A 27,217-nucleotide genomic window follows, 5' to 3' on the forward strand; every position below is an offset into this window, starting at 1 on the left:
ATTGATTTTGATTCAGAAGGGACCTTGAAAATCATCTAGTTCAGAAGCACAACTCAGTTCTGCACAATTCCCCATAGGGAAGCAGATTAAAATGTATGTGGGAAATGTTTAATAAAATACATAAAAATACAGTACAAAAGAATTCATGTCTATTTGAGATTTTCTAAATTAATATGTAGCTCACAGGGATCCTTATGTATAATTTAATGGTCTCCATTTCTTTTTGAGTTTGACATCACTCAACTACCGAAGTCACTGAGATGACAGGAATTAAATGCACAAGATCATATACAAGTAATAGAATTGAGAATTGAATCTAGGGCCCCAGAATCCACATTCAAAACTCTGAAACCACTGTATCATACTGTCTCTTAGACGACTTCTCTATGCCTCATAATCATAATGTATGTTGCCTTGCACACAGTAGAAACTTAATAAATATTGGTTGAATAATTAACTGACTGTTCCAGTATGGCTTTTTCTAAATTCTGGAGTTCTCTTAGGGATACTAGGTTTACTCTCTCAAAAATAGAAAAGAGATTTCTTTGAGGAGAAGATTGGGAAAAGAAAGCTAGGAAATTGGTTGTGGTAGAGATGGGAAATAGGGAATGGATGAGAAAAAGAGGAGAGATTTCAGCCTTCAGTATTACCTCCATCTTGGTCTGGATCCAGGGTCCAATAACATTGGCCTGAGCTGCAAACTGTTTGCGGAGTCGTTCATTCTGCTGCTGACGGCTGTGTTCCTCCATCAGGGCCTGGTCCCTCCGTGGTACTAGTTGTCGAACCTGGAGTACCAGGGGAGATGGGGGAGCAGGATATTTGTTTGGGTCTTCAACTAGTCAGATACTAGTTCTTCTGCTTTGGTCCTCTAAGCTTGCTTCCATATTCCCTTCCCATCATCCTGACCTCAATCATTTCTAAACCCATTGCTTGACTCACATGGTCCCATTTGCCATTGATCTCCTGAGGAGTGATGGTTGTATAGGGATTGGTCCCAGCCATATTGACATGGTATGTCTGGACAATTTTGGATACTTCGTTATGGATTCCAAGAATGGCCTGTCGCTCCTTGTCAGCATCAGGGAGAGTGGCTTTGAATTGTTCATGCGCTGTGGTCAGTCCCTAGGTGGGAAACAGGAATGTGGGAAAGATGGCAAGAAAATAAAGTCATCAGCTCCAAAGGTCTAGTGCATTCCATGGGAAAAGAACATTAAGTCTTCTTGGGACACCCTGGGAATAATGAATATTGGAGTGCTGGAAGCAGAGTCATACAAACTCCCTCTGAAAAACCACCATTATCTGGATTACATATGTCTCAAGACAGGAGGAGAGACACTAAGAAGACTGCCTTTTGCTACACTAGAAAATAACCATCAATCATAACGTCAAAGGAATTACAACTAGAAAGGATCTTAAATATCACCTAATGGATGGATGGGAAAAATATGATATTTGTATTTCAACATAATAGGCATTTATAATCTTATGTATTTTAGTTTATTCATTTAAAAATATTACTCTGAAAATTTGGTCTATGACACAAACTCTGATCTAATCGAATCTTTGCATAATATAAATGAGGCAAAGGAGTGAAAAGGTGACTTCCCTAAAGTTATGTAGCTATGAACAGTTGTGGAAAGGAAACAAGACTGACAGTTGGTGGGGGAAGGGGCAACTGGAGTGGCAGTTGGGTCTTGTGACTAGCACTTCCTTCCTGACAGGTTTTACTTTCTTCCTGGTGTTGGATGAGGGAGGAGCCTGTTCAGCCCAGTCTGGTGTAGTGTGCCTCTTCTTGGTTCAGCCAGAAGATTCAGGCCTAATCACTTCTGAAGGTCAGAACTGTTCTTGTTTGCTTTCTGATTACTGCTAAGATTCTGAATTAGACAAAGCGAGGACTGATATAGAGTAGACGGGAGTGGGAGAAACCCTCCGCCAGCCTCTGGGGCCTGGCCTCAGCTCCAAAAGCTGAGGAAAAACTCCAATCCCAACTGGTTATTAAACTTTATATTATTTGAACTCACAGTCAGATAAGTGAACTATCTTTTCTGAGCATACAGGGAGCTGAACATTAGTTCAGTCATTTCAGGAAAAACAGTCCTTATCAGACCCCTGCTGCTTCCTCTCGGCAAGGGGCATCTCTCTCCTTTGCCTCACCAAGCAATATTCCCTCTCTCCCCTCAACTCCTCCATACCCCCATACAAACCTCCCTTTATTCCCCAGTTTTTCATTTCCCAGTCTTTTCCCAATAAATATTACACAGTTCAGAACTGACAGCCAACATGGAAAATGGCTAAGGGCTTTATTAAACCTAGATATGAAAAGAAGCACCAACTGAGATAGTCCTTGGCAATGTATACAGCCCCTGGGATTAGCTCTTTTCTTTTAAATATGAATACAAGGGTATCGGAGCCAATCTTTTACAAAACCCTAATCAAACTAGTTGGCCTTGACCTTTTAAGTCAAAGTGCTGGGCAGACAGACAAGCCAAATGAAGAGTTTTTATTCCACTCAAACTTTTGAATGCAATTTTTCAGGGCTTCTAAACCAGGAAAATCACACTTAAATCTTACAAGGTGTCTTATAAATTTAATCTCTATACTCTCCACAGCTGTTTTCCTGTACCATAGACTGGAAGTAAATTCTATGTAATAATCATACCCTCTGAATCCTCTCTAAAGGTCACTTTTGCCTAAGCAAAATCCAGTTAAAATGAATATTAAGGGCAACTTTGAAGCAAAAAGGCACATACACACACACACACACAAAATGAAATTGGAATGCAAACTGATTAGAGGGAAGAGGGATGGGAGATTAGAAAGAAATGAAAAAATAATCACACTTCAACTTTACCATGGTGATGATGATAGTAATTAGCATGAGAATTTGTGGACTAATCAAATATTCATAAAATCTCAGGCCTTTTTTGGGGAGGGAATGGAGTACTAGCTATTGGATCTACTTTCTCCCCACCTCTAGCTCTTTCCCTGAATCATTGGTGGCATGAAATCTTCCAAAATAACTCAGATTCACTCTTCTTTTAGGGACTTAATCTTAATAGGGAAGGTGATTACCTGGATCTCCTCTATGGTATGCACAATGAAGGTATCCTGCAAATCTTCCATGGCCCCTTCCATCCAGTTATTGAAGGGAGCAGCTCTCTTGGCATATTCCAGATACAGTTGATCTATGGTCTCTAGCAGCTTCTCTGTCCGCTGGGCATCAATAGAAGTAGGAAGTTAGAGGAGAAAATAGGGTCTGAGAGGATCATAGATCTAGGGTTAAAAAAGACCTTTGAGACAATTGAATGCAAACTCTTCATATTGTTGATGAGGAAACTGAGACACTGGGAGGTGGTGACTTACCAAAGGGTACACAAGTACTAAGTTTAAGATTTGAACTCAGGTTTTCTGATGTCTGGGTTCCCTTTTCCACTGAAAGATGATGGATAAAGGGCAGAGGATGACATAAAGTAATAATAAAAAGTAGGACTCTAGAGAAACTAAATAAAGAGCCTGTGTTCTGTTCAGAATAGTAGAGACACCTGGGTGGCTAAAGCCAGGCCTGGAGATGGGAAGTCCTAGGTTCAAATCTGGCCTCAGACATTTCTTAGCTGTGTGACCCTGGGCAAGTCATTTAACCCCCATTGTTTAGCCCTTATCACTCTTCTGCCTTGGAACTGATACTTCATATTGATTCTAAGATGGAAGGTAAGGTTTTAAAAAAAAAGTAGAAGACGTTTATTTTAGTTAGGTGAATGTTTTAATTGGGGAGCTTTACCTAGCTCCTCTGTTTTCCCATTATTGGAAAGGCCTAGATCTGGGAAAGGAGATAGCCTGGGAATAGGGGAAGAGAGTACCAAGGTAGGAGGAAGGGAAGAGAAGTTTCCCAGCCTAAAACATTAAGAAAGCAAGGGAAAAAAGCAAAGAAAATTAAGAAGCAAACAAGAAAAGCGAAATGTATTTGAGATATAGATTTCCTTTCAGGGCTCACCTCCAAAGCTTCCCTTCTCTTCTGGGTCAATGCTCCCAAGTTGTCCCACTGATCACAAATCTTTTGGCAACGAGCATTGACACTGGGGGAATTGTAATAATCCAATTCACTATAAAAGAAAGAGGTCAAAAATCATTTTATGTGCTGCTCTTCATTGAAAAAGAACAAACTATAATATTCAGAAGAATGTAATGACCAAAATTGATTCTAAAGAACTAATGTTGAAACTTATTTCTATATCTCCTCTTAAGAGAAAGATGGAATAGGAATGTGAAATTGTACATATATTGTAGGACTACACTTGGCACCCTTCCTTGGTTATGTGAGAGGGTTTTATGAGAAGAATGATTTTGACATGATATTGAAAGAAAAAAAATCAAATACAAGTACCCCTTCCACATTATGACTTTCCCCGTTGCATTTTTTCAAAATTTATTTAGAATATTTTCCCATGGTAACATGATTCATGATTTCTCCTACTCCTCTTCCTTCCCCACTCCTGGAGCTGACAAGCAATTCCACTGGGTTATACATGTATCTTTGTTCAAAACCTATTTCCATGTTATTCATATTTGCAGTAGAGTGATCTTTTAACATCAAAAACCCAATCACTGCATTTTTGACATATTGTGAATTAGCATAAGCAATTAAATGGGAATTTTGGGGGTAGTAGAAGCCCCAGAAAACACAGAAAAAGTTTAGAAACTCAGAGATGCATAAAATATACCTATAGTAATTTATAACAACATATTGTATTTTTTAATAAATATGCAATTCCTTTTTTAAAGTAAAAAAGCTGAAGTTTGAGAAAAGAACACAAAAGTGAATAAAAACCCACAAAAGCTAGAAACGTTAACATTGACCTACATGTAGCCTACAACCAAATTCTTAATACAAATTTTACAATAAGGTATTATAGACACCCCATAAAAGAAAAAGAAAAATTTCAGACTTCTCCAGTACGAAAGCCAAAAAATTTTACTTCAATTTTTCAGATTATGGGGGCACTGTGCCCCTAACCTCCTTGCTATGGAAAGAATACCTGTAAATCCCAAAGCATCCATGTCTTTAAAAAATTAAAAAGAGAATAAAATAATAGGTTAGCCTCCCTTGGTGGAAATGCACATGTATGAAAGTTCATCATAGGTATGATTTTCGCAAATCAGCAGAAAGAATATACGAGGCTAAGGATTTTCCATTTAGAATGGAGAAGTTGTCTCCTGCAAAATGGGGTCCCCTTTGGATTGTTTTTTCTCTTCCAAGTGAAATAGTACAGCAAAGGAATAGTGGAGTATAAAGGAACCAGACATTGGCAAAAAAGACAAAGGCAGACAAAATAAAATTCCCCATAGGGGTGTATGGTCTCAACTCTGGACTAGCTGGGGCACCAAAAGTATTGCCTGACATCTACAGAAAAAGCAGTCCCAATCCACATCAAGAGTAGGAGGCAGATGACCTACATTTAAGTTCCCAGTCTAACACTTCTTAGCTGGGGGCTCTAGAGCAAGACTCATAACCTCTGATGGGGGTCACAATCATCACCTTCCACACAGGGATTTTTGTGAGGCTCAAATGAGATAATGTAAATAAAATATAAATTATGATTACACTAATACTCAGTAGGTATCACCTCAGACCTTACACTCCATGTACAGTCTACCTTCTAAATCTGTCTCTACTCTACTGAAATTGCCAGTGCACTCTGATCTTCTGCTCTGGGGACCAATGTCCATGGACTTTGCAAACCCTGCTGATGTGTGTCCTTCTCATCCTGAAGTCTGTCCTCAAACCAACCAGGAGAGCTAGAGTTTCAAGAGTTATAGGCATTTCCCTCCCCACACATGTCACACTTCCAGCTTTGCCTGCAAGAAGGCCAAAATGGAGAAGGGTTGGGGTGAATGAGAAGCAAATGATTCCTACTTGAGCTCTTGTGCAATAGCAGCAATCTGTTCCACTCGGTCCTGGTGAGCAGCAAGGTCACTCTCAAAGGCCTCATGCTTCTTCAGCAGGGCCTTGATCTCCGAAAGGGTGGCTATCTCATAGTCCTTCTGCTGCAACATGGCCTCCTTGCCTAGGTTCAAGAAGGGTTCTGGTAAATCCCTGGGTGAACAGGCTATTAAGAGATCATTGGAGGAATATCCCTATCTTCAGACATTGCCATGAAACAACCCAACCCATCATGCAAATCATCTATTGGAGTCCCTGATAGTGATAGAATCCCTCCATGAAGCCTTTGTCAAATAACTATTCGTGCCCATGGTGGCCTTATCCATGGAGCAATTACTATCTTTAGTCATTATTTAGCATTAATCATAATGCTATCCTGAATTGCTTTCTTACAGTCACAGCTGAATGTGCTGTTCCATTAAAAGCAGAAACAGAACAGAATTCTTTGGTATCTTCCAGAGTACCCAGCAGAGTATGAAACATATAGTAGTAGGAGGTATTTGATAAATGAATAAATGACCATCTGACTAACCATGACTGGACAAAGCAACAGCCTCAACTAGCTTGGCCATTGACTATTCCTATGAGTGACTGGTTAGCTTTATTGGTCCAAGACCAACTTTGCTCCATGGTGACAAAGTCTTAGGATGAATAATGGATGGGCCAGTTATCTTTGTTCTTCCATCATCACAATCCCTGATCTTGGTCAGAAAATGGGGTATTTATAATGACACAAACAAGGAGAGAACAGGAATAGATAACTGCAACCCCTGTGACCACCTGTCACCCCCAATTAGTCAAAAGAACAGTGGACTTGGAGTTAGAAGCTTCTTCCCAGCCCAGAAGTCTGCAGGCTATGTAACCATGGACAAATTCATTTTCTGCATCTGTAAAATGGGGGTGATAATGCTTGCATTACCTACCTCACAAGGTTGTTGCCAGCAAAGTACTTTGAAAATTGTAAAGTAAAGGGAGTAGTTATCAATATTACTAAAAGGAAACAACTTGAGGTTCATGTCCCACTGATGGCAGGTCATCTGCAATATCTTCAGATACTTGGATTCAAGTTCCTCCATGAAGCCTTTCCTGGGAGCCCTCTTCTCCCAAAGAGGTCTTCCAACATTTCTCATAGTACTTTGCCTAAACCTCTCCTCCTTTGTACTTATCTGAGGTTTCTCTGTATACATGTCTTTAATTCCGTTCGTTGGTTTATCAACTCCTTAAGAACAAGGTCTGTGCCATAGCTTGGCACCCGCAGCCAGTGTCTAGCACAGTGCCTTGCACTGAGTAGGTGCTTAATCAACCAATCAATCAACAAGCATTTATTAAGCACCTACTACGTGCCAGGCACTGTAATAAATGATAAATAAATGATGAATGAGTGAATGAAGGACAGCATGTCTCCACGTGGAAGCCAAGTGAAAATGAACCCATAGCATGCATGTATTATACTCCCACTTAACTCCTTCCTCCCTCTTGCCCAATCCCCAATAAATGCCCCACTCTTTACAAGCCAAAATCCAGTAAACAGGCGATATAATCTCATCAAGATTTAAGAGAAAAAGCAAGCAGACCTGGAAATACTAAACCACAAAGTTTGCTGGAGGAAGGGGCACCTTGAAATAAGGATTCCATGGATTTTTTTGTGGGAATCCTATAAGATGGATCTGAACTGGATCTGAAGCTCTCTGGGAGCTTCTTTCTCAATTTCTTCTAGTCCTGACATCACACTCGAATGAATAAACTGGCCACCATCTAGGGGGGAAATCTATGCCCACCTCTGTGTCGTCTCAATGCTCCACAGAACAGAGACAAATTCTGCATTAATCAACTATGAAGTAAAGATTCTTGAAACACAAATCAATGTGGCTTCCTATCCAGAATCAACACTGTCATTCTAGTTAAATGCTATGGGATGGGGTAACTAGGTGGCTCAGGAGATATAGAGCCAGGCTTGGAAATGGGAGCTAAAAATCTAATCTCGGATAATACCTAGCTGTGTGACCCTGGGCAAATCATTTTACCCCAATTGCCTGGCCTTTACCACTCTTCTACCTTGGAACCAATATAAAGTATCAATTCTAAGACAAAAGGTAAGAATTTTTTAATAACTGTGATGGGAGAATTTGGAGGGGGTTATGGAAATCCAAAACTTATGTTGATAAATGTTAAGAAGAAAGCAGAAAAACTAGGATCCCTTCGCCTTTAAGGTCCCCTGCTTAAGGGAAATCATATGAAAAGCAGGTCAGAATCTCTCTGAGGTTGGCCTTACCATCTGTCCAGGCTTCATGGATAGAGGCCTTCTGCCGGAACTTCTCAGCCAGGTGGTCCAGTCTCTCTAACCTCCGGATCTCATTCAACTGCCACTCCTCGTAACCCTTCTCTGCCTGCTCTAGGCCCCCCCATGCATTATTGATATCCTGGAGAGACAGATAAAGATAGTGTCAAAAAGGGGACACTTGACAGCTGAGTTCACTTCATCAAGCCCAGCTCCTAGCCCCACCTGGGCTTTGAACCACCTCCATCCAGCTTACTCCATCCATCGTGGCATCAGCTATTCCTGTCTCTTCTAGGATAAGAATTCTCCAATCCACTTAACCATGTTCACCCCAACTAGCCCCAGTCCCATAATGAACACAAGCCCTTCCCTACTCCCCTAAGGTACAATGGTTCCCGCAGTAAAAATAAGTCCTGTTCCTCTTCTTGAGTTTTCTCAAGCTTCCCTCAGAAAGACATTTATAGTCCTGCATTCTCTGGTGGAAGAAAGTGAGAAAGCCTTGTGTGCACAAGTAACCAGAGTGAAAACATGACCTATGACCTCACAGAGAATGTATACTACCTTAATTAAATGTAAAGAGTAAAAGAAGTCCCAACTATCCCATGGAAAACCTTGCACATGACCCTGAGCCATCCCTGACACTGTGCCTTCTTTTTTCTCTTTCTTTATAATATCTGATCATCCCCTTTACACCTTGTAAACAGCTGGGGCCAAGGGTATGTTGACCGATAGCTGAGTCCTTAACATGTGCCAGGGTCCTGCTAGAAACAGAATCTTGGATTTTGAAAGGAACTCAGAGGAGAATAAGAATCCCCTTCAATAACTTCCCCAATAAATGGTCAGCCTTTTCTTCTATATCTGTAGTTCTGAGGAATTCACTGTTTCCTGAAGCAGTCCACTCGAATTTAGGATATTTTGGAAATCAGGAAAATTTCTCTTCAAAAGTAAAACCCTAAATCTGCCTCCCTGAATTTTCCAATTATGATTCTCAGTTCTGCTCTTTGCATTTGAATGGGACAAATAATATAATCTCTCTTCCATGTGACAACTCTTCATATTCTTGAACATAGCTCTCCCATTCCTCCCACCATATGACCTTCTACAAGGTAAAAATCCCTCCATCTACACCTCACAATAGGACACTATGCTCAATAATAAGGAAGGGGCCATGTTGAAGAGATTGACTTTGTAGCTTAGTTTACAAAGCAGGACAGATACATGAAAAACACAAGTAATTGCAAGCTGATGTGGGTGGTACTAGACAATATCTATATAACTATCTATGTAACTCTACAATATCTATAACTCACATTGTTATAGCATTTGATGAACTACAAAATAATTTCCTCACAACTCTTCAAGGCAAGGACCTAAATACCTTTTGTTCAATCATCTCTTCAGAGTTTACTCCATTTTATATTCTTTAAATGTTGTTCTCATAAAATGTGCAAGCCTCTCAGAAATGCTCACAGACTAATTATTACTGTGATCTTTGTACCTATGGAATAGTCAGAGGGTCCTTGATAATATTAAAAAAGTAGAAGACATTTATTAGAAAGAGATGCCAATCTCCCAGAAGCCACTCTTCTGGGCTTCTAAGTCAAATATTTAGCAGCAAAAGAGATGCTTAATGGCCCAATAATAAGCTACAATAATCAGTCCCTAAAGAAGATTCCACTGATTGCCTGGAATGAAGCAAATCGTTTCTTATGACCTCATGACTCATATGCCAAGAATGTAACATGTTTCCATTCCTTATTATGTCCTTTTTTTTTTCCAGGGGGTGGGGGGGAAGCAGGAATATAATTTCTTTGAGACAAGAAATTCCCAACAAAGAAAACCAATGCAGATCAGTATCTGCTTTGGAAATAATAGTCTTAACAAGAGTTGCCTGGGCCACTGAGAGGTTAGTTGACATGAGTCACACAGCCAGTATACTGATAGGATTTGAGCCTAGGGCGTCCTAACTCCGAGGCTGCTTTTCTATACATAATGTCACCATGCCTTTTATATAAAAATGCAAATGGACTGCCCCATCTAAGGGAAGTTTCTTGGCTTCCTTTAATTTGTAGTTTCTTATCCTTTACAGTAGAGGTCCCACAACACTCTCAAATATGGACCAGATCACATTAAAATGTAATTGATAAATATTTAATTTGACAAATAAAAATTATAAAACAGGTAATATTAATATGTGATTTTCTCAGTCAATATGCATCTGCAGAGATCCAAACCATATCCTTATTATGGTTTGAAGGCTTTTCTTCCTATTTAATACCATTAAAGAATATCACCCTTCAAGTCTCAGGAAAGGGTAAAAAAAGGAAATCTACAGGACAGCTAGGTGGCTCAGTAGATAAAGCAGGCCTAGAGACAAGAGGGTCTAGGGTTCAAATGTAGCCTCAGATACTTGCAAGCTGTGTGACCCTGGACAAGTTGCTTAACTCCTATTGCTTGGACCTTACCATTCTTCTGCCTTGGAACCAAATACTTAGTATTGATTCTAAGATGGAGTAGGGGGATAAAGGGGATGGGGAAAGGAGTCATTACGGTCATAAGAAATGATTTGCTTCATACCAAGCAATCAGTGGAATCTTCTTCATATAAATTTTAGTCCATATGCATTATACTGTTAAACTCCATTGATGTATGTGTTAGTTTTATTGAATAGTTTTTTTCTCCCTCTTTTTTTTTGTTACAGGCTATAATTTGTGAAGGATAGACTGAAATTAGGAAGGAAGGAAGGAAGGAAGGAAGGAAGGAAGGAAGGAAGGAAGGAAGGAAGGAAGGAAGGAAGGAAGGAAGGAAGGAAGGAAGGAAGGAAGGAAGGAAGGAAGAAAGGGAGGGAGGGAGGGAGGGAGGGAGGATGATGTGGATATAATTATCAATAGATTTTTAAAAATGAATAAAGTTTTGTATGAGCCTGGAGCATCTCTATATCCTCTGAGGGCTAAGCATGACAGCAGGTCTTACTACCATTTGAGAGAAGCAGTTTGCCCATCTCTGTCTGCCTTCTACTCACCGAGACCATCTTCCCCTCAGAGGGCATGAAGGCAGGCCTGTTGCTGAGTCGGAGTTTGGTCTGCAATGTATTAAAGTTGATCTCCAACTGGCACTTTTCCTGGACCTTAGGGGGCTTGTGAAGGCGGCGATAGTCTCGGAAATCCTCTAGTTTCTGCTGCATGGCCTGCATTGTGTTCTCAGGGGCCCGGTTCTCCAGCCAAGGGACAGTACGGCGGATCCACTCCAGCAACTAAGACAGGAAGAGAGGAAAGCCTCAGAGACAGCAATAAGGTATGAGGAGAGGAGATAGTAATTGGCATCCTTCTGATACTGCCTAAACCTCACAATCCAAATTCTGTAACTGAAAGGGAACTTGGTGCAATAGATAGAACTGATTACAAAGCTAAGATCTGGATTGAAACTCCATCTCTGAAACTACCTATGTGACCTTGAATGATTCATTTTGGACCTCAGTTTCCCCATTTATAAAAAGAAGTTGGACTAAAAGGACTCAGAGATGTCTTCTAGGAATAGAACCAGGAATAGGTCCTATATAATCCTGTATAAATCCAGTGCTCAACCTTGGCATTCAAAGTCCATTATTTAAATTAATCAAAACTCACTACCAGGTCAGTTTCCCATCATAGCCAAAACATTTCCCCCACCTAAAGACAATCACATTTCCCAGGTTTACAGGAAGCATTACTTTTTATGCATTTGCATGAATGTACATGTACACACAAACAGTACCATCATGGAATATAGAATGAATTTAAGGATCACCTAAACTAACTACTTCATTTTATAGTAAAGAAAATTACTTGCTCAGGGTCATGTAATTAAATAGTCAGAGCTACAACCAGATCCTAGGATTCCTGATTCCCATCTTGGTCCTTTTTCCATTACTTATCTTTCCATATTATACAATTTTTGCACAAAATACAAAGTTGCTCATATAACTCTTGGAAAATTTTGATGTTACCAATGAGCACACACAGTATCAGAATGTATCCTACTCTTCCCAAATGAGCTTAGACAATGACATGAGAACATTGAGGGTTCTCTCATCTTTCCTTCTTGGGCTGAATGAATGCCTGGGCACATGCCCTGGGCTGGTACCTACATCACTGGCTAACTTCTCATAGTCCTCCATCAGCTGCTCATTCTCCTGGTTGACTGCCAGCACCTTGCAGATCCGATTAGCTGCTGTCTCCGCCTTATAATAGAATAGTGAGAGAGAGAAAGAAAAATCACTTGTATGCTTTCTTCAGCATAATCACTGGAAGCTAAGATATTATCTACTACAGGACCATCTTCATCTCACACCTATCCCTAAGTGGTCACCATAACCAGTTCACACAAAGACATTCAAAGTGTCTTACTATTCCTTCTTACCCCATTCATTACTGTTATTTCTGTAGGACCTGAATGGATCAGGACCAGCTTCTATTTGATGTTAAATAGAGATGCAAACCAAGAAGGTTTACCTTCCTCATTCTAATTTATATTTCTAATTTCCCAGTGTTTTGATTAATATCAACTTTAGTGTTTTCCACAGTATATGTTTGAAGAGTTGGTGGCTCAGGAGACATGTTCTAGGGAAGAAGAGGGGAAGAAACCACTCAGGGATGAAACATTTGCCCCCAAGTAAACCAAATGGGTCATTTGTATGTGGCAAAAAGAGAGCTGATTTGAAGACCTAAGAGATGAAAATGCCTAAAGAACAATTACATATTGGTTGCCAAAGCATACACACGTTTATTAAACAAAGGATAGTGACCAAATTGTCTTTGTGTTTGTTATGCTTAAACAAAACCACGTAGGCTTCAACTGCAGTGGGAGGGATTTAGGAAGATTTACAAGGAAGAACTTCCTGAAGATGAAAGTAATTAATGTTATCAGGGCAGGTTGCAAAAATCTTCCTTCAAAAGCACTTTAACTAAAATAGCTACTTATCTATCTTTTGGTTCATCTCTAAATCTGGATACAGAAAGAGGGCCAGATTAATTAGTCATTTCAGTTGCAGAGCTCTTAAAAGAAATTGAATGACTTGTATGTGTGGGAAGTGTCAGAAAGTGATATGAGAATATGAGAAGAGGTAGAAAAGAATAAGGAAGAGAAAGGAAGAGAGAGAAGAAAAGGAATTGGGACAGAAAGGAAAGAAAAAAAGAGGAAGAAAAAGGATCAAAGAAAGGAAGGAAGGGAGAGAGGAAGAGGAAGAAGAGAATGAATGGAAAGGGAAGAGAGAGAAACTGGAGAGGGATATGGGCAATAAAGAGGTAGCACCAGATTTCAAGTTCTATGTTCAAAATCTTAATGTTTGGCATAAGTCTGAAGTGAACATAAAGGTAGATGAGTCTTCGTTAATACTAATTTCCTAGAAAGGACAGAGAATAGTGAAAAGAACACTGGATTTGGAGCAGAAGCGTAGATTTGAATCTTAGAACTGCTACAGGCTATCCATGATTGTGGATAGGTCAATAATGCCCTTCTCTGGATCTTTATGTAAAATAAAGCTGAACTGAATGCCCTCTAAAATTCCTTCTAGCTCTAAACCTAGTGATACTTTTATTCTCAGCCTCGTCTCATCCAACAGAAAATGTCATTCTGACAAAAGAGATAAGTAAAAAGGAATGAGGAGGCCTCTAAGTTCTCAGCATAAAATTAAATTATCCCCACTTTGGGAAAGTCAGTCCAACTCAGTCTGTATTACTAAATAATAATCTGGCTCCTGATGCTCATTTCAGTAAACTAAGATGGCATATTCATACTTAAAGTAAATAAGCAGATAAATAAAATCAAAATTAAAAAACGGAATTCTTCAGGATCTCTTCTTTTCTCCTCACTCCATTGCCCTGATTTGGTTAAAAAGAAAGAGGACCAGGAAAGGGGAGATGAACTATTCCAACTGTCTTCAGTCCAAAACAACATGAAAAGTACCACCTTTCATCAAACTTCTAGCCCAGAGTGCAATGGCACCATAGGAAAGTGTCTTCCATATCTCTACTTCTAAAAATTAGGGATACAGCCTATAAAGAAATCTGTGCAATTAACTAACATTTGCTGTTTGGGTTAAAATATGCCTTTTATTTTTACATGCAATTAAAATGAATTTGGTCCTTTTAAAAGAAGAGCTACACTTCCCTACTTTCTATGCAGAGGTGGGAGACTATGGATATGAAATACTATGTATTATATCTGATGGTGTTAGTTTTGCTTAACTGCTTTCTATCTTATACTCTATTTTGAAGAATGGCTAGATGGAGAGGGGAGGGATATAGTTTTAAAAAAGTGATGTAACAACCATTAATACCACTGCAATTTTTTTTTAAAGATGAGCTAAGGTAATTCAGTGGGCTTCTGCCTATGGAAATGGTTTAGAAACAATTCCAGTGACCTCCTTCCCGCATGGAGAAACAGCAATATATAGTTACAGGTTAGAAGATTTCACAGGACTTCAAATAAGAAAGGACCAGGTAGATTCAACCTCCTTTTTCAAATAAGGATTAGAGAAATAAATGATTTCTTAAGTCTCACAAAGTGGCTAAACTAAACTTAAACCAAGATTCTCTAAACTGGGCTCTTTCCACTATACTATGTACATGCCCCTGATGATCCAAAGGTTTAGGGACTAGAATCCCAGTTCTTATTCTCCCTAACTATATGCTGTCCAACAGGTCACTTAACCTCTCTGAGACTCTTTGCTCATCAGTGGTAAAATGGAGGCAGGTACTTGCAGTCTACCTACCTAGTTGTCTGTTGTAAGGAAAGCATTCTGTAGACTTTAAATATGAGTTATTATCTTTACCAATATAAAGACATCTAGGATGAGAACTAATTAATTCTTTAACAGAGAGATTTATTTTTGAGCCCTGAGAGAAGAGTTTAAAAGCTCAGGGGGAATATATTGCTGCTAGAAGAATTCCAGAAAGTAGAGATTTGTTCTGGGAAGAATCTCAAAAGGAACGATTGTTCCAGAAAGAGAGACTATAGAGGGAAGGGATGTTTTGCTTTAGAAGTGGGTTTTTTCCTCATTTGCAGGAAGTAAACGGAGGGAGGGAGGATAGAGGGAGAGAAGGAAGAAGGGAGGGAAGGAGAGAGGGAGGAAGGAAAGAAGGAAGGAAGCAAGCAAGCAAGGAAAGGAGAGAAAAAGGAAGAAGAGTTAGATTTGGAGTCAGAGGAGCTAGGTTCATGGGATCAGAACTAGAAGGTCTAGACCCTTTATTTATGGATAAGGAAATCATACCATACTGCCATTCAGGTGCTATTGGGGCAAGGGAAGTGAAATAACTTATTTATACAGTTCTCCTACCTACCTGACCACTTCTCTTCAGGTTGCTTTGCTGAATTATCATCCATAGAATATCATCTAACTAGGATTTACCACAAGGTTCCATCCTTGCCTCTCTTCTTTCCTCACTCTATATACTCTCTCATCAGCTACCATGGTATCAAATATCTCTATGTAAATGAGTTCCAAAGAATATATGTTGTTCTAGTCTCTCTCCTGAGCTCCAGACCTACATCTCCAACAGATCATTGGGCATTTCTAACTGGATGTGTCAAGCATCTCAAACTCAAAACAGAATTCATCTCCCTAACCCAATTAGCTCTTCTTCCCAACTTGCCTATTTCTGTTGAGGGCATTACTATACTTCCAGGAACACAAGGTTAACAACCTTCGAGTGGATCCCTAATTCTTTTCTTTCTTCCTTACATCCCATATCCAATTAGTTGCCAAATTTTGTTGATTTTAGCCCATCTCTCCACTCACACAAACATCACCATAGTCTATGCCCCCCTCACCTCTCACTATTACAATAGTCTCCCCAGTTGACTTCATTGCCTCTTTCCTATCCATTCCAGCCTTACCCAACTTTTCAAAATGATACTTCTAAAGAATAGGTCTGGCCATGTCTAGGTGGTACAGTAGATAGAGCATTAGGCCTGGATTAAGGAAGTTAAATCTAGCCTCTGACATTTCTGAGCTGGGTGGCCCTGGCCAAATCACTTAAACTGCCTCAGTTTCCTCATCTGTAGAATGGGGATAATAATAGGTTCTACTCCCCAGGTTGTGTGAAGATCAAATAAGAAAATAATTATAAAGCATTTAGCACAGTGTCTGGCACATAGTAAACACTTTATAAATGATAGTCGTTATTATTATTGCTATTTCCATTGTTGCTATTCTGGTTTGTTTTTTATAGCCTGGCTCCAACTTATATTTTCAGGCTTGTCAGACATCACTGTCTTCATGCACTATAAGACTTGGTGAGACTTTCCTGATTTCTGTTTCTCATAAGCAAATTCCATTTCCTATCTCTCTGTCTTTGGCCAGGCTATTTCCTAAGCCAGGAATGTTTCTCCTCCACCATACTGTCCTCCACCTCTCTGGAAGACAGAAGATAATTACATCTAAATGTAAGGCAATATCTTCCAGACCCTATAATCAGGAAATTCACAAAGCAGAAAAATCTGATCCTCAAATCCTCTAGGATGACCACTAACAAGCAAAAGGAAGGTTTGCTGAAACGAAATTCCTGTCACTCCTGAACTCAACTTCCTAACTGTCGCAGTCATCCACTCATTCATTACTCAAACCTGTGTATACGTGTATCATCCACATACCAGGAGGAAGCCAGATCATCGATGAGCTAAGAGAGAAGTGGGATGGGGGGAGGAGAAGCAGGGGAACCAAGGAGGATAAAAGCATAGCTTGGATAGAAGCAAATCAGCTTCTGCAGAGAAAAAAAAATCAACTACTCAAATGTTAAGCTAAGCTATATGTACTCATATGACCTTTAGTAGAAATTCAGCTCAAAGAAAATAAAGGAGGAAAAAAAAAAGTTTCCAAGCAAAGGGTCAGGGCTCTGAGTGGCAAAAAAGTGTTAAGTGAGGCATGGAACAAATACCCTTGGCTCCCACTATTTGTCCCCCACCCACCACTGCCAGCCAAGCTTTATGGGAGAAAGCAAAACACCGGCTTGCATGGCTTTAGCCTTAGGAGCCCGAGTAGACTAAAGGCAGGAAAAGGGGAAAGTACCAAGATGGTTCCTCTCCTTGGGCTTCCCAGGATATCAATGGAAGACTGACCTTAGGAAGGACTTCTGACCCAGGATATGAGAAGACCCCCATCCCACCCAACTTTGCCCTGCACAGTGACCGTCTTGTGCCAAGAATGTGGACCAAAGGAGCATGAAATGTTTACAGCAAGTGTGGGAGGCAGGGTAGAAATATTACAATCAGGCTGCCACATACAAAACCCTACCCAATCATTCCCTTCCGTGCACTGCCTTTGGCTATCACACAGCAAATGCTTTAGAGACGGAAAGGAGGGTAGGTGTGACTAATGATGGTAGCCCAGGTGAGAAGGACAGCATGGAAGGGACAAAAGGAGAGAATGGATGCAAAGAAGAAAAAGGGAAGGAGAGAAAAAAGAAAGATGGGAAGAAGCAGTAATTATGAAGTGATCTCAGCCACACAAAAAAAAAAAAGGCACGAAACTCTGAGAAGCTCCTGTTCCTGAGTGGGAAGGTTTGTACAGTGACAAGGATAGAGAAAATGCCTGACCTAACTTATTCTTGCCTAAAAACAAAACAAAACAAAACAAAACAAAAAACCATGGGGAAAGGGGATGGTAAAAATGGCACACAAGAGGGGGAAAAAAGTCTGAATAGGATAGGGAAATTTCAAAAAGGTACAGGAGGGATGAGGAGAAACATGAAATGGGAATTAGACAAAAAAAAAGCTAAATAGAAAAACTGGAAAGGAAGCATACCTAGTTAGCCTTTTGAGACTGGGCTGCTCTCCCACGGGAGACCATGAAAAAGGACAAAGAGGCCCATTCAGGGGGGAATTCAAAATCATATGGGCAAGGAATCATGTTAAGAATGCCAGCTATAATTCCTTCAAACCCGGGGGGAGAAAAGAAGGAAAGCAGACAAGGATCTAGAGCAGAATGCTTTTGGGCAAGGTAATAGTTCTTTGGGCTCCAAATGACTACAGTAGGGCAAAGGGACAATGATGTTTCCCTTTCTTGGAGGAGCTTCTTTCTACAAAGAAAATGCTTCAGAGCTAGAAAGGAGCAAACATTCAATCCTATATTGGAAAGAGAACAGAATTATATAAAGGGGCAGAGGGAGCAGAAAGCAAAGGCTCTCCTTTCTAGGGGCAGAAGGAATGGGACTAGTTTTGGTTCATTTCTCCCCTTCTCCCCTAAAAAAACATACACACACACACAAAAAAAAGCTAGCATCGCCTGTGGGGTAAGAGAAGGGAAGAACTAAGGGAGAACAAACACTTGCAATCTGTTCAGGACCTCACTACCAAAGTGTCTGATGTTTTCAGGTCTTCTATCACCCCCAATCCCACTTTGAAAAGTCCATCAGATGGGCACACAGAAGGGTCCTGAACTAATGCTTAGGAATGAAAGGAAAGGAGGCGTTTGTCTATTTTCTTTGAGCTTCTACTTAGAAATAACAGGAAAAGCCAGAAGAAAGAAGAAAGTGACAGAGAGGAGTGAGAGGGATGGACTGGGGAGGAATTATATCTCACCTTCTGCGCACCTGAGAAGGCGTGGCAGTAACATGAAACATAGGTCAAAATGGCCTTCTCATCCGGCCTTAGCGTGCCTACAACATCTGCGCAAAGAAGGAAAAGAGGTTGAAAGAATAAAGTAAGAAGCAGCAGCACATAGAATAAAATAAAACAGTCGTGGAGAGAGAGAGACAGAAAGAATGAAAGGGAGAGACAGAGAGAGCAAAATAGAGGGAGGAGAGAGAAGGAAAGAGACAGAGAGGGAGAAAGGTAGGGAGAGAGAAAAGAAGGGAGAAAAAAAGGGGGAAGAAGGAAGGAGAGGAAAAGGAGAGACAGAGAGAAAAGGAGGAGAGATGGCAGAGACAGAGCAGACACCATAGAAAAACAGACCAAGAAAAAGCAAAAAGGAGGGAAGAGCGCAGTCACAGGGAAGGGAAGAAACTTCCTATCATGCATATCAAGACAAGACACATCAATTTCCATGCAGAGAGCAGGGAATCCAGATGAGGACATGATCAGTGAGGTTAGCCCCATGGGCCAAAGCAGCACTCCTACCTCCATAGGGGTTTCTCATCCTGGGGTCAGGGAATGTCAAGGTCATGCTGGGTTCCTTTCTTTGCCATGAGCATTTCTCCAACAAGAGCATATGCTCCTGTTGCCACCTCAGTGAGACTAGAGACAATATCTTGTTCAACTTCTATACCTCCTGAGCTCCAGGTTGGGGCTGGAGGATTGTTGGTTTCTTCCCTGAGTAGCCCAAAGCAGAGCTGACCAGAGGGTTGTGGGATCTGGACTCAAACCTCCAGCACTGATGACAGACACCAACTCTAAGTCAAGCCCCTAGCCCTGGGGTAGAGGCATGCATCCAGAGGCAAAGAGCTCAGAGTTTATAGCTCACTCCATGAGAGGGGACTGGGCAGAGGGTTGTTTGCAGGATACCATTAAGTCAGGTCAATATAGAGGGAAACAAGTAGGGCAAGCTCTCATCTTGAGGTACCGAGGCATAATATTTTAGAGTTCCTTAGCAGGATCGTGGAGAGAGTGAAAATTATAGTTGCAGGGTTTCTTCTAAAAACTCCAGTTGCTGAGACTGGTATTAAAAGTTCCCTGCCAACCAAAAACTAGGACCCACTCAGAACCTGCCAAACTAAGTGGAAAAACTCTGCCTACGGTCCACACTGAAGCATTCACTGCACCTGAATGCTAGCTATGGATGAGCCCCAAAAAGAGCCTATTCTTTTCACCAGTGGCCAAAGCTAGTGATGACAAAGTCTCAAGCCATTTGTACCTGAGGAAGAAGGGGGCACTTGCCCCACAGCTTTCAGACACTGGAGAAGGAGTAGAAGAAAGGAAAGAAGGGAGGGGGAAGGAGTTGAGGGAAGAGTCAGCAGGGATAGAGCCAAGCGATAACAGCATACCTATTTGAACCAGTTCTTAATTCTACCAAAAGGGAACCAAACCATAAAAACCTGTAGCTACAGATGGGGGTTGGGAAAAAGAGGAGAAAGAAAGGGGGTAGGGAAGAGAATCAAACTAGAGGAGAGGAAAAAAATGGTCTAAGTATTTATTAGTAGAAGGACTAAGTGTGATATATACACAGAAAGATCTAAGCACCCCAAGATACCTTTTGGGCTCCTGAGAAGGCATGGTAGAAACTAGAAACATAGGTCATGATGGCCTTTTCATCAGGGCGGGCAGTTCCAACAATGTCTGTGGAGAAAAACCTAGAGTTAAGAAAGAGCCAATTGGTAGAATGGGTTGTGAGAAAAGAAGGTAGAGGACAAAATGGCACCTACTCACAAGTGAAAGGAGGAAGTGAATAAGAGTTGGGAACCAAAACATCTCCTATCTGTCTTTCTGTCTCCCTCTCCCACTCACCTCCTCTCCTCTCTCTTTTTCTCTATCTCCCCCACAAAACCTCTTACCTTTCTTCTTAGAATCAATACTGTATATTGATTCCAAGGCAGATGAGTGGTAAGGGCTAAGCAATAAGAGATGAGGGACTCACCCAAGGTCACACAGGTAGGAAGTATCTGAGTCCAGATTGGAACCCAGGGTCTTTCCTCTCTAGGCCTGGCTCTCAATCCACTGAGCTGCACCCCTCCCAGTATCTCTTTAAAAAATAAAGACTTTCAAGATGACACCCAAGTGAAAGAGGCCTTGGAAAGCAGCATGAAAAAAAAATGCTGGTCTTTCCAGAAATTAAGAAAATGAAATAAGCTAGTTTGAACTGAGTAGCATTCTTTAACAAGAGGCCTCTTCATAGGTTTGGGTAAGTTATGCCAATGTAGATTCACATTCCATTTTTGGCCTCTGCCCCATCCTGTTTGGCTATCACTAAAATTGAACTCAGGACCAGGGTATCAAAGTGTAAGGCCCTAATCTGAAATCTATGAAAAAGGCTTTTGGTGGAAAACCCAGACAATATGTCAAGTGGATGGGTACATCCCATGTCAAATTCTTAAGGCCAAGCAATGTCTTTGGTTGTTTTATTTAAACCTATCCCTAGGATATATGAAGTCAAATGTCAACCCAAAAGGTGAAACCTCAATACTGCTCTTAACAGAGCCAGTTACAAGAGTCTCCCTCATCCCTTCCCCCTCGCTAGCATTTGGGCATCTTATTCTTTAGAACTTGCTGAAGAAATGGTTAAAGCTGATAAGAGAATTTCATATGTGAGGAATAACTGGGACTGAGTCTCAACTCAATACCTACAACAGCAAAAAGGAAGCAGAGCCTCTGGATTCTAAAAGTCCTGTGGCTGCCCAGCCCAACCTGAATACTGCCCTAGGGACAAACATATTCTGCAAAACCAGCTCCCTTCCTCAGAAATATCTCCTCTAATCTTCAACTCTAAATCTAAGCAATTTATGATAATTACTAATTTTTTTTAGCCAAAAACTGAAAGGAGAGAGAAAGGATCCCTTCCTTTCAGGACAATAACCTGAAATCCAAGTATATTCCAAAATGGTGGCCAAATGGGAGGGACCTTGGAAAGCAGCAGAGTAAAAGTAGCCCTAACATCCTCTCAAAGGTAAGAGTCTCTCCCCTTTGTCCTTTCTGGTGAGAATGTCTGACATAACATAAAACCTGGAGATTCTTATTTGCAGGTGCTGCAAGGTCTTTTCAACCAGAGGTAAAGTAAGGCATTGTCTTGAATTTCTTCCCTTTCCACTTCATTCTTCAACACTCGCATAACTCCAAAATGTTCCTAGGCCTCTCTAGTCTGTTGCCCACTTCATACTTTTCTTTTTCTAAGGCTTCTTCCTCTCCCTCATTTTGTCTTCTTGAAATCAACCATTCCTGGATTCACTACAAATTTGCTACTTAATCTTACCTAGGTTTATTGCTAGATAACAATCCTTCTGTCCTTTTCTTAATCAATTTCTTATTATTCCATTCCTTATAGAAACCATTCCAAATCCCCTCTCTCCTCAAGACCTCCTATACGGATTGGCTCTTCTCCAACCCATACTCCCATTCTAACCATCACATATTAATGAGAGAATTGAGATCATCCACTGTGAGTTTCCTTGTCTACCCAATTCTATATCTCATTACCTTCCCCTTTCTCACCTCTAGACCTAAGGAAAGAAGAGCTATTTTGGCCTTTGCAAAGGCCAATCCCTCTATTTGTGTCTTTATATCATTTCTTCCTATAGTTTACCCACATGATGATTTCCCTCTATCCTGCCCCAATCTCCAATCTCTCTTTATTTCTCAATCTTCAGCTTACCAACTATAGATGTATATATTCCAGGGATCTGTCTTGGGCCCATCATTCAACTATTCTTCTCATTCAAATATCACCACCATGAAGATGATTCATAATATCTCCATATGCATTCCTCATATCTCTTCCTGAGCTCTAGTTGAATAAATCCAACTGCCTACTGGACATCTCCATTAAAAAAACAACAACTTATCTTCCATCTTAGAATCAATACTATGTAAGCAGAAAAGTGGTAAGGGCTAGGCAATGGGGGTTAAGTGACTTGCCCAAGGTCACATAAGTAGGAAGCTTCTGTGGCCAGATCTGAACCCAGGACATCCTGTCTCTGGGCCTGGCTCTCAATCCACTGAGCTACCCAGCTGCCTCCAGATAGCTCCACTTTGATGTCTCAAAGACCTTACAAATTTTAACTAAAAGAAAAAAAAAGGAACTCAAGGTCATCCTCACTAAATTCAAATTTTTCTCTAACTTCCCTATTTCTCTTTAAGTACTACCATCTCCCTTCAGTCATTCAAGTTTGCAACCTTGGAATCATTCTCAACTCTTCCTTCTCCTTCACTCACCAGGCCCAATCATTTACCAGTCCTGTTGAGTCTACTTCCATAATACTGTCAACAACCAAACCCTTCTCCTATACATTGCACCTCACCCTAGTTTCAACCCTAATCACTTACCTAAACCATTGCATGAACTTTTAATGGCTCCCTATTCCTTCTAGAATAAAATATGAATTCCTCTGTTTGATATTTAATGGCTTTCCCAATCTGGCTCCAAAATATCTTCTCAGATTCCTCTCTATGCACCTATTCTATAACCCAGCCAAAATGATCTACCTCCTGCTACTTCTGGGTAACATTTTTCATTTCTTTCCTATGTTCCTTTGGATGAGCTTTCTCCCCTTCTGGCCATGCTCTAATCACATGTACCTCTTGGAATCCCTTCAATGTTCAGCTCATGGGTACTCAAGCTTTTCCCAATCACTCCAGCCATTTGTACCCCCCTCCTTACTACATATACCAATATTACTTTATATTTACATTTGTTTATCTGTATACATATTTAGATTTTTGTTCCCAGGTCCTAAAAGAGTACCTAGAACTAAGATGGAATTTAATGATTACTAGATAAACTGACTCAAATAATTATAATAAAGGAGAGCTTCTAAGCAGTTTGCTGTACCTCTGGCTGTCTGGTGTGCACATCAGGAAAGAGAATTAAGGAAAGACCGTAGGAGATTAAAAAACAAACAAACAATAAAAAAGCAAAAGCTTTGTTACCTTCTGCATCCAACATCTTGGGAATATCCAGATATTTCTCTGCAACATCAAAAGCTGTATTTAGGTTTGTGAGTGGATCATCCTAATGGGGATGGAAGGAGGAAAAACAGGCATGATGTGAGAACCAAAGGAAGTACTGACCAGCCCCCTCTCTGTACAGGGAACAAAACAGATGAAAGGAACTGGTTGGTTCTACTGAATGAGATTGCTTCTGAGTAAATCATATACCCCCATAGACTGGCTGGGGCCAGTCACACAACTCTCCTTCCTCCAGGACGAGAAGTCCCTTGGATTTGAGTCTGACCAAGGGAAGCTAAGATATCTAGAAGCAGCAGATTTGGTAAAGAAAACTATGAAACTGATTGGTAGTTTCACCCTAATGGCTTTCCATCTTTGCTAGGCTAGAATGGCTTAGTTGTTGATTTGCTATGTAGCCCCTAGGGAGGGCTATAAGAGCAGCTTTCTCCATGGGGCAGATACCAAAAGATTTGGTCATCCAAAAAACAGGCAAGAAGGCAAAGCCTTCACATAGTACCTGGTCCTCAGGATTCTCTGCAGGGTGATGCAACAATATGACAAAAAGAGCATGAGGACTTGGAGTTCAAATCCTAGTTCTGATCCTACTGGCTGTGTAACTCTGGACAATAAACCTCAGTTTTATTTCTTTGTAAAATGGGTATAAATAAATATCATGTTCCCAACTTACTGCAGAATTCTCATGAGAAAAGAGCACTACAAAGGATTAGAGAAATATGAGCTAACAATTAATGGAGAGGTCTGGGTTCTGACTTTAACTTCTTTGTCTTCCAAAGCTTCAGGTTTTGGTTTTGGTTTTCAATTAGAGAAATGGGGGGGGGGGGGGGGGATGGCCTGTTGAAAATAAAAATAATTGAATTTTTTTCCTTCACAATGTGGCCACAGGACTTGTTCAATAGGGTAACTTTGGCTTCTTGAGGAAAAAAGATTCGGTTTTGCAGGAAGTTGTATGAACAACCAAATCTTTTTAATTACCCCTTCTTGGCCTCCTCAAAATAATAAGCCAGTACCTTTGTTTTACCATCTGCAAAATAGGAATCCCAAGCTCTTTCCTTACAGAGAAGCTTGGGTGTAAAGTTCATGACCTTAGAACAGATGAATAAGCTTCTTTAAATGAGGAGGCTTATACATTTATACATTTTATTTTATTTTATTTTTTTAAGCCCTTACCTTCCATCTTGGAATCAATACTATGTATTGGTTCCAAGGCAGAAGAGTGGTAAGGGTTAGGCAATGGAGGTTAAGTGACTTGCCCAAGGTCACACAGCTGGGAAGTGTCTGAGGACAGATTTGAACCTAGGACCTCCCATCTCTAGGCCTGGCTACCCAGGCCTAGAGCTACCCAGCTCCCCCCATCCCCTCATTTATACATTTTAAAGAAAGGCTGGCCCTTTGGAAGTAGTCAGATTTGTGGAAACTGCCACCAAGCCAGGAATGCTTCACCTTGTTTCATGGATCCATTCATTTGGCTATCTGGTGAAGCCTATGAACTCCTTTTGAGAATAATGTCTTTAAATAATTGGAGGAAATGCCCAATTTCAGCTAGAGGCAAGTGAAAACAATGATGTAATTTTTTTTTCCTATTCAAGTTCCCAGGTCCTTTGAAATCTATCCACAAATCCTTTAGAGGTAGAAAAGGAAAAGATGAGGACCAACATCAGGTATCCTTGCAATAAAAGCCATTTTCCCAATTAGGTCTCTAAGATCTCATATTCCCAAGCCTCAGATGCTTTCTTTTCAAGTATATTCCTCTGAGAAGTTTAATGCCTTGATCCACATAAGTCAGATTTCATCATTTGGTCTGGCCAGAAGTATTGCTAAGTAACAACCCTTATTCTGACTCTAACTGCCTCTCAGGTCCAACTTGGCCTCAGCTGTAACCACACACATGTATTTAGAACCACGGGTACAGTCAACTCATGTATCATTTTTTATGCTATTAACATATTCTGACAGAGATAATTTGATGATGGTGTTTGGTTTAAGAAAAAAGAAACAAAAATAAAAATAAAACAAGGAGCCCTATAAAACTGCACTGGGTAACTGGGGCATGGGGGAGAGAAGTAAATAAATAACGAAGCAAGCAAATGAATGAATGAATGAATGAATGCAGAACAAAAAACCATTTTTGATGTCTCATTCAAATTCCTCCTGATTTATGATGGGTTCTTTATGTGTGATCACATTGAGAAGTGTCACACCTGTACTCCCCCAACTCTAAACCCCTGGATACGAAGCCCTCACAGTCAGAGATCTCTGGAGAAGTCAGATGACAGCAGGAAATATTATAATAAATATAGTTGTCATTAATGGTTTTATACTGGCACCTGCTCAGAGGCAGAATACAGAGTCTAGCAGGGCGCCATGGACAATCAAGCAACTGAAAAAGACCAGCAATGACAAGTAGATATCCAGATGACTTCTCCTTCCTTCCTTCATGCAGGTGGGGTTTTACACTCTGAAAGAACTCTGAATGTTTTGTCTTGTTTTGTTGTCTCAAAATGGGATAGTTTTGTCTCTGGATTCCAACTCAGTGGTCAACATATCAACAGCATTTTCTTCTTTCTCTCCAGTGAATTTATAGGTCTAATATCACTGTCTCTGCGAGGTAGTTGACTAGAGTGACTACAAAACTGCCCTTGAATTCAGGAAGACCTGAGTTCAAAATTTTATCTCTGAGGACTATGAACTGTGTGATGATGGGCAAATTATTTAATCTTTAAGTGCCCGAGATAACTCTAAACAATTATAAATTGCAGAGCAGGTGCTGATCTGTACTGATAGAGGGGGTGTTCCATAATTATAGATAAAGTTCCCCCCAAAATTCTCTACAATGGCCGTGGCAATCATTCTGCTTAGAGATGTCTTGACCACTTTTGATCAACAAGCTTTTAGGAGGAGAGAATAGGAGCTCTTCCTCTGGGGAGAAGACAAGGTAACTTATTTATCTCAGAGCTCCCAAGATGCTAGACTTTCCAGGTCCAAAGGTGAAGAAAAGATGACTCTATGGGTTAAAAATCATTACTGTTTAAAAGAGACTAGGGCAGGGCAGCAAGGTGGCTCAGTAGATAGCCTGGAGATAGTAGGGCATTAAAGCATCACCCTAAGTCCAGGAAGGAAAGCAGTTTACACTAGTCTAAAAGCCATCATGGGAGCAACAAGGTTGTTCAATGGATAGTCAGGCCTAGAGATGGGAATTCCTAGATTCAAATCTTGCCTCAGACATTTACCAGCTGTGTGGCCTTAGCAAATTACTTAATCCCCACTGCCTTGCCTTTACTGCTCTTCTGCCTTGGAACCAATCCTTAGTATTGATTCTAAGACAAAAGGTTAGAATTTAAAAAGAAAAAAAGAAAGCCTGCACAGGTCTCTTTTCCAAGGTGTGATAGAATAATGTCCTATAGGTACTGAGATAA

The 27,217-nt window shown here is 40.5% G+C and overlaps 1 protein-coding gene and 1 non-coding gene across 4 annotated transcripts in view; both read right to left on the minus strand.

Moving 5' to 3' along the window:
- The window catches only part of ACTN1 (actinin alpha 1), a 123,596-nt gene that overhangs the window by 12,835 nt on the left and 83,544 nt on the right, over positions 1–27,217 (minus strand). For all 3 annotated transcript variants that reach the window (XM_001370071.4, XM_003339444.4, XM_003339443.4), the window contains exons 7-16: positions 23,766–23,847; positions 20,380–20,465; positions 12,343–12,435; positions 11,239–11,469; positions 8,211–8,358; positions 5,912–6,062; positions 3,992–4,100; positions 3,073–3,213; positions 940–1,122; positions 651–785 (exon numbers count right to left, since the gene is read on the minus strand). In XM_001370071.4, the coding sequence (XP_001370108.1) occupies positions 651–785; positions 940–1,122; positions 3,073–3,213; positions 3,992–4,100; positions 5,912–6,062; positions 8,211–8,358; positions 11,239–11,469; positions 12,343–12,435; positions 20,380–20,465; positions 23,766–23,847 (1,359 nt within the window). The remainder of the gene's footprint in view (positions 1–650; positions 786–939; positions 1,123–3,072; positions 3,214–3,991; positions 4,101–5,911; positions 6,063–8,210; positions 8,359–11,238; positions 11,470–12,342; positions 12,436–20,379; positions 20,466–23,765; positions 23,848–27,217) is intronic.
- On the minus strand, positions 7,221–7,279 carry MIR325 (microRNA mir-325). The gene has a single exon (NR_162826.1). It is a non-coding gene; the product is annotated as a microRNA mir-325 (primary transcript).

Source organism: Monodelphis domestica, chromosome 1 (assembly GCF_027887165.1).
Source record: "Monodelphis domestica isolate mMonDom1 chromosome 1, mMonDom1.pri, whole genome shotgun sequence".
Classification (NCBI taxonomy): domain Eukaryota; kingdom Metazoa; phylum Chordata; class Mammalia; order Didelphimorphia; family Didelphidae; genus Monodelphis; species Monodelphis domestica.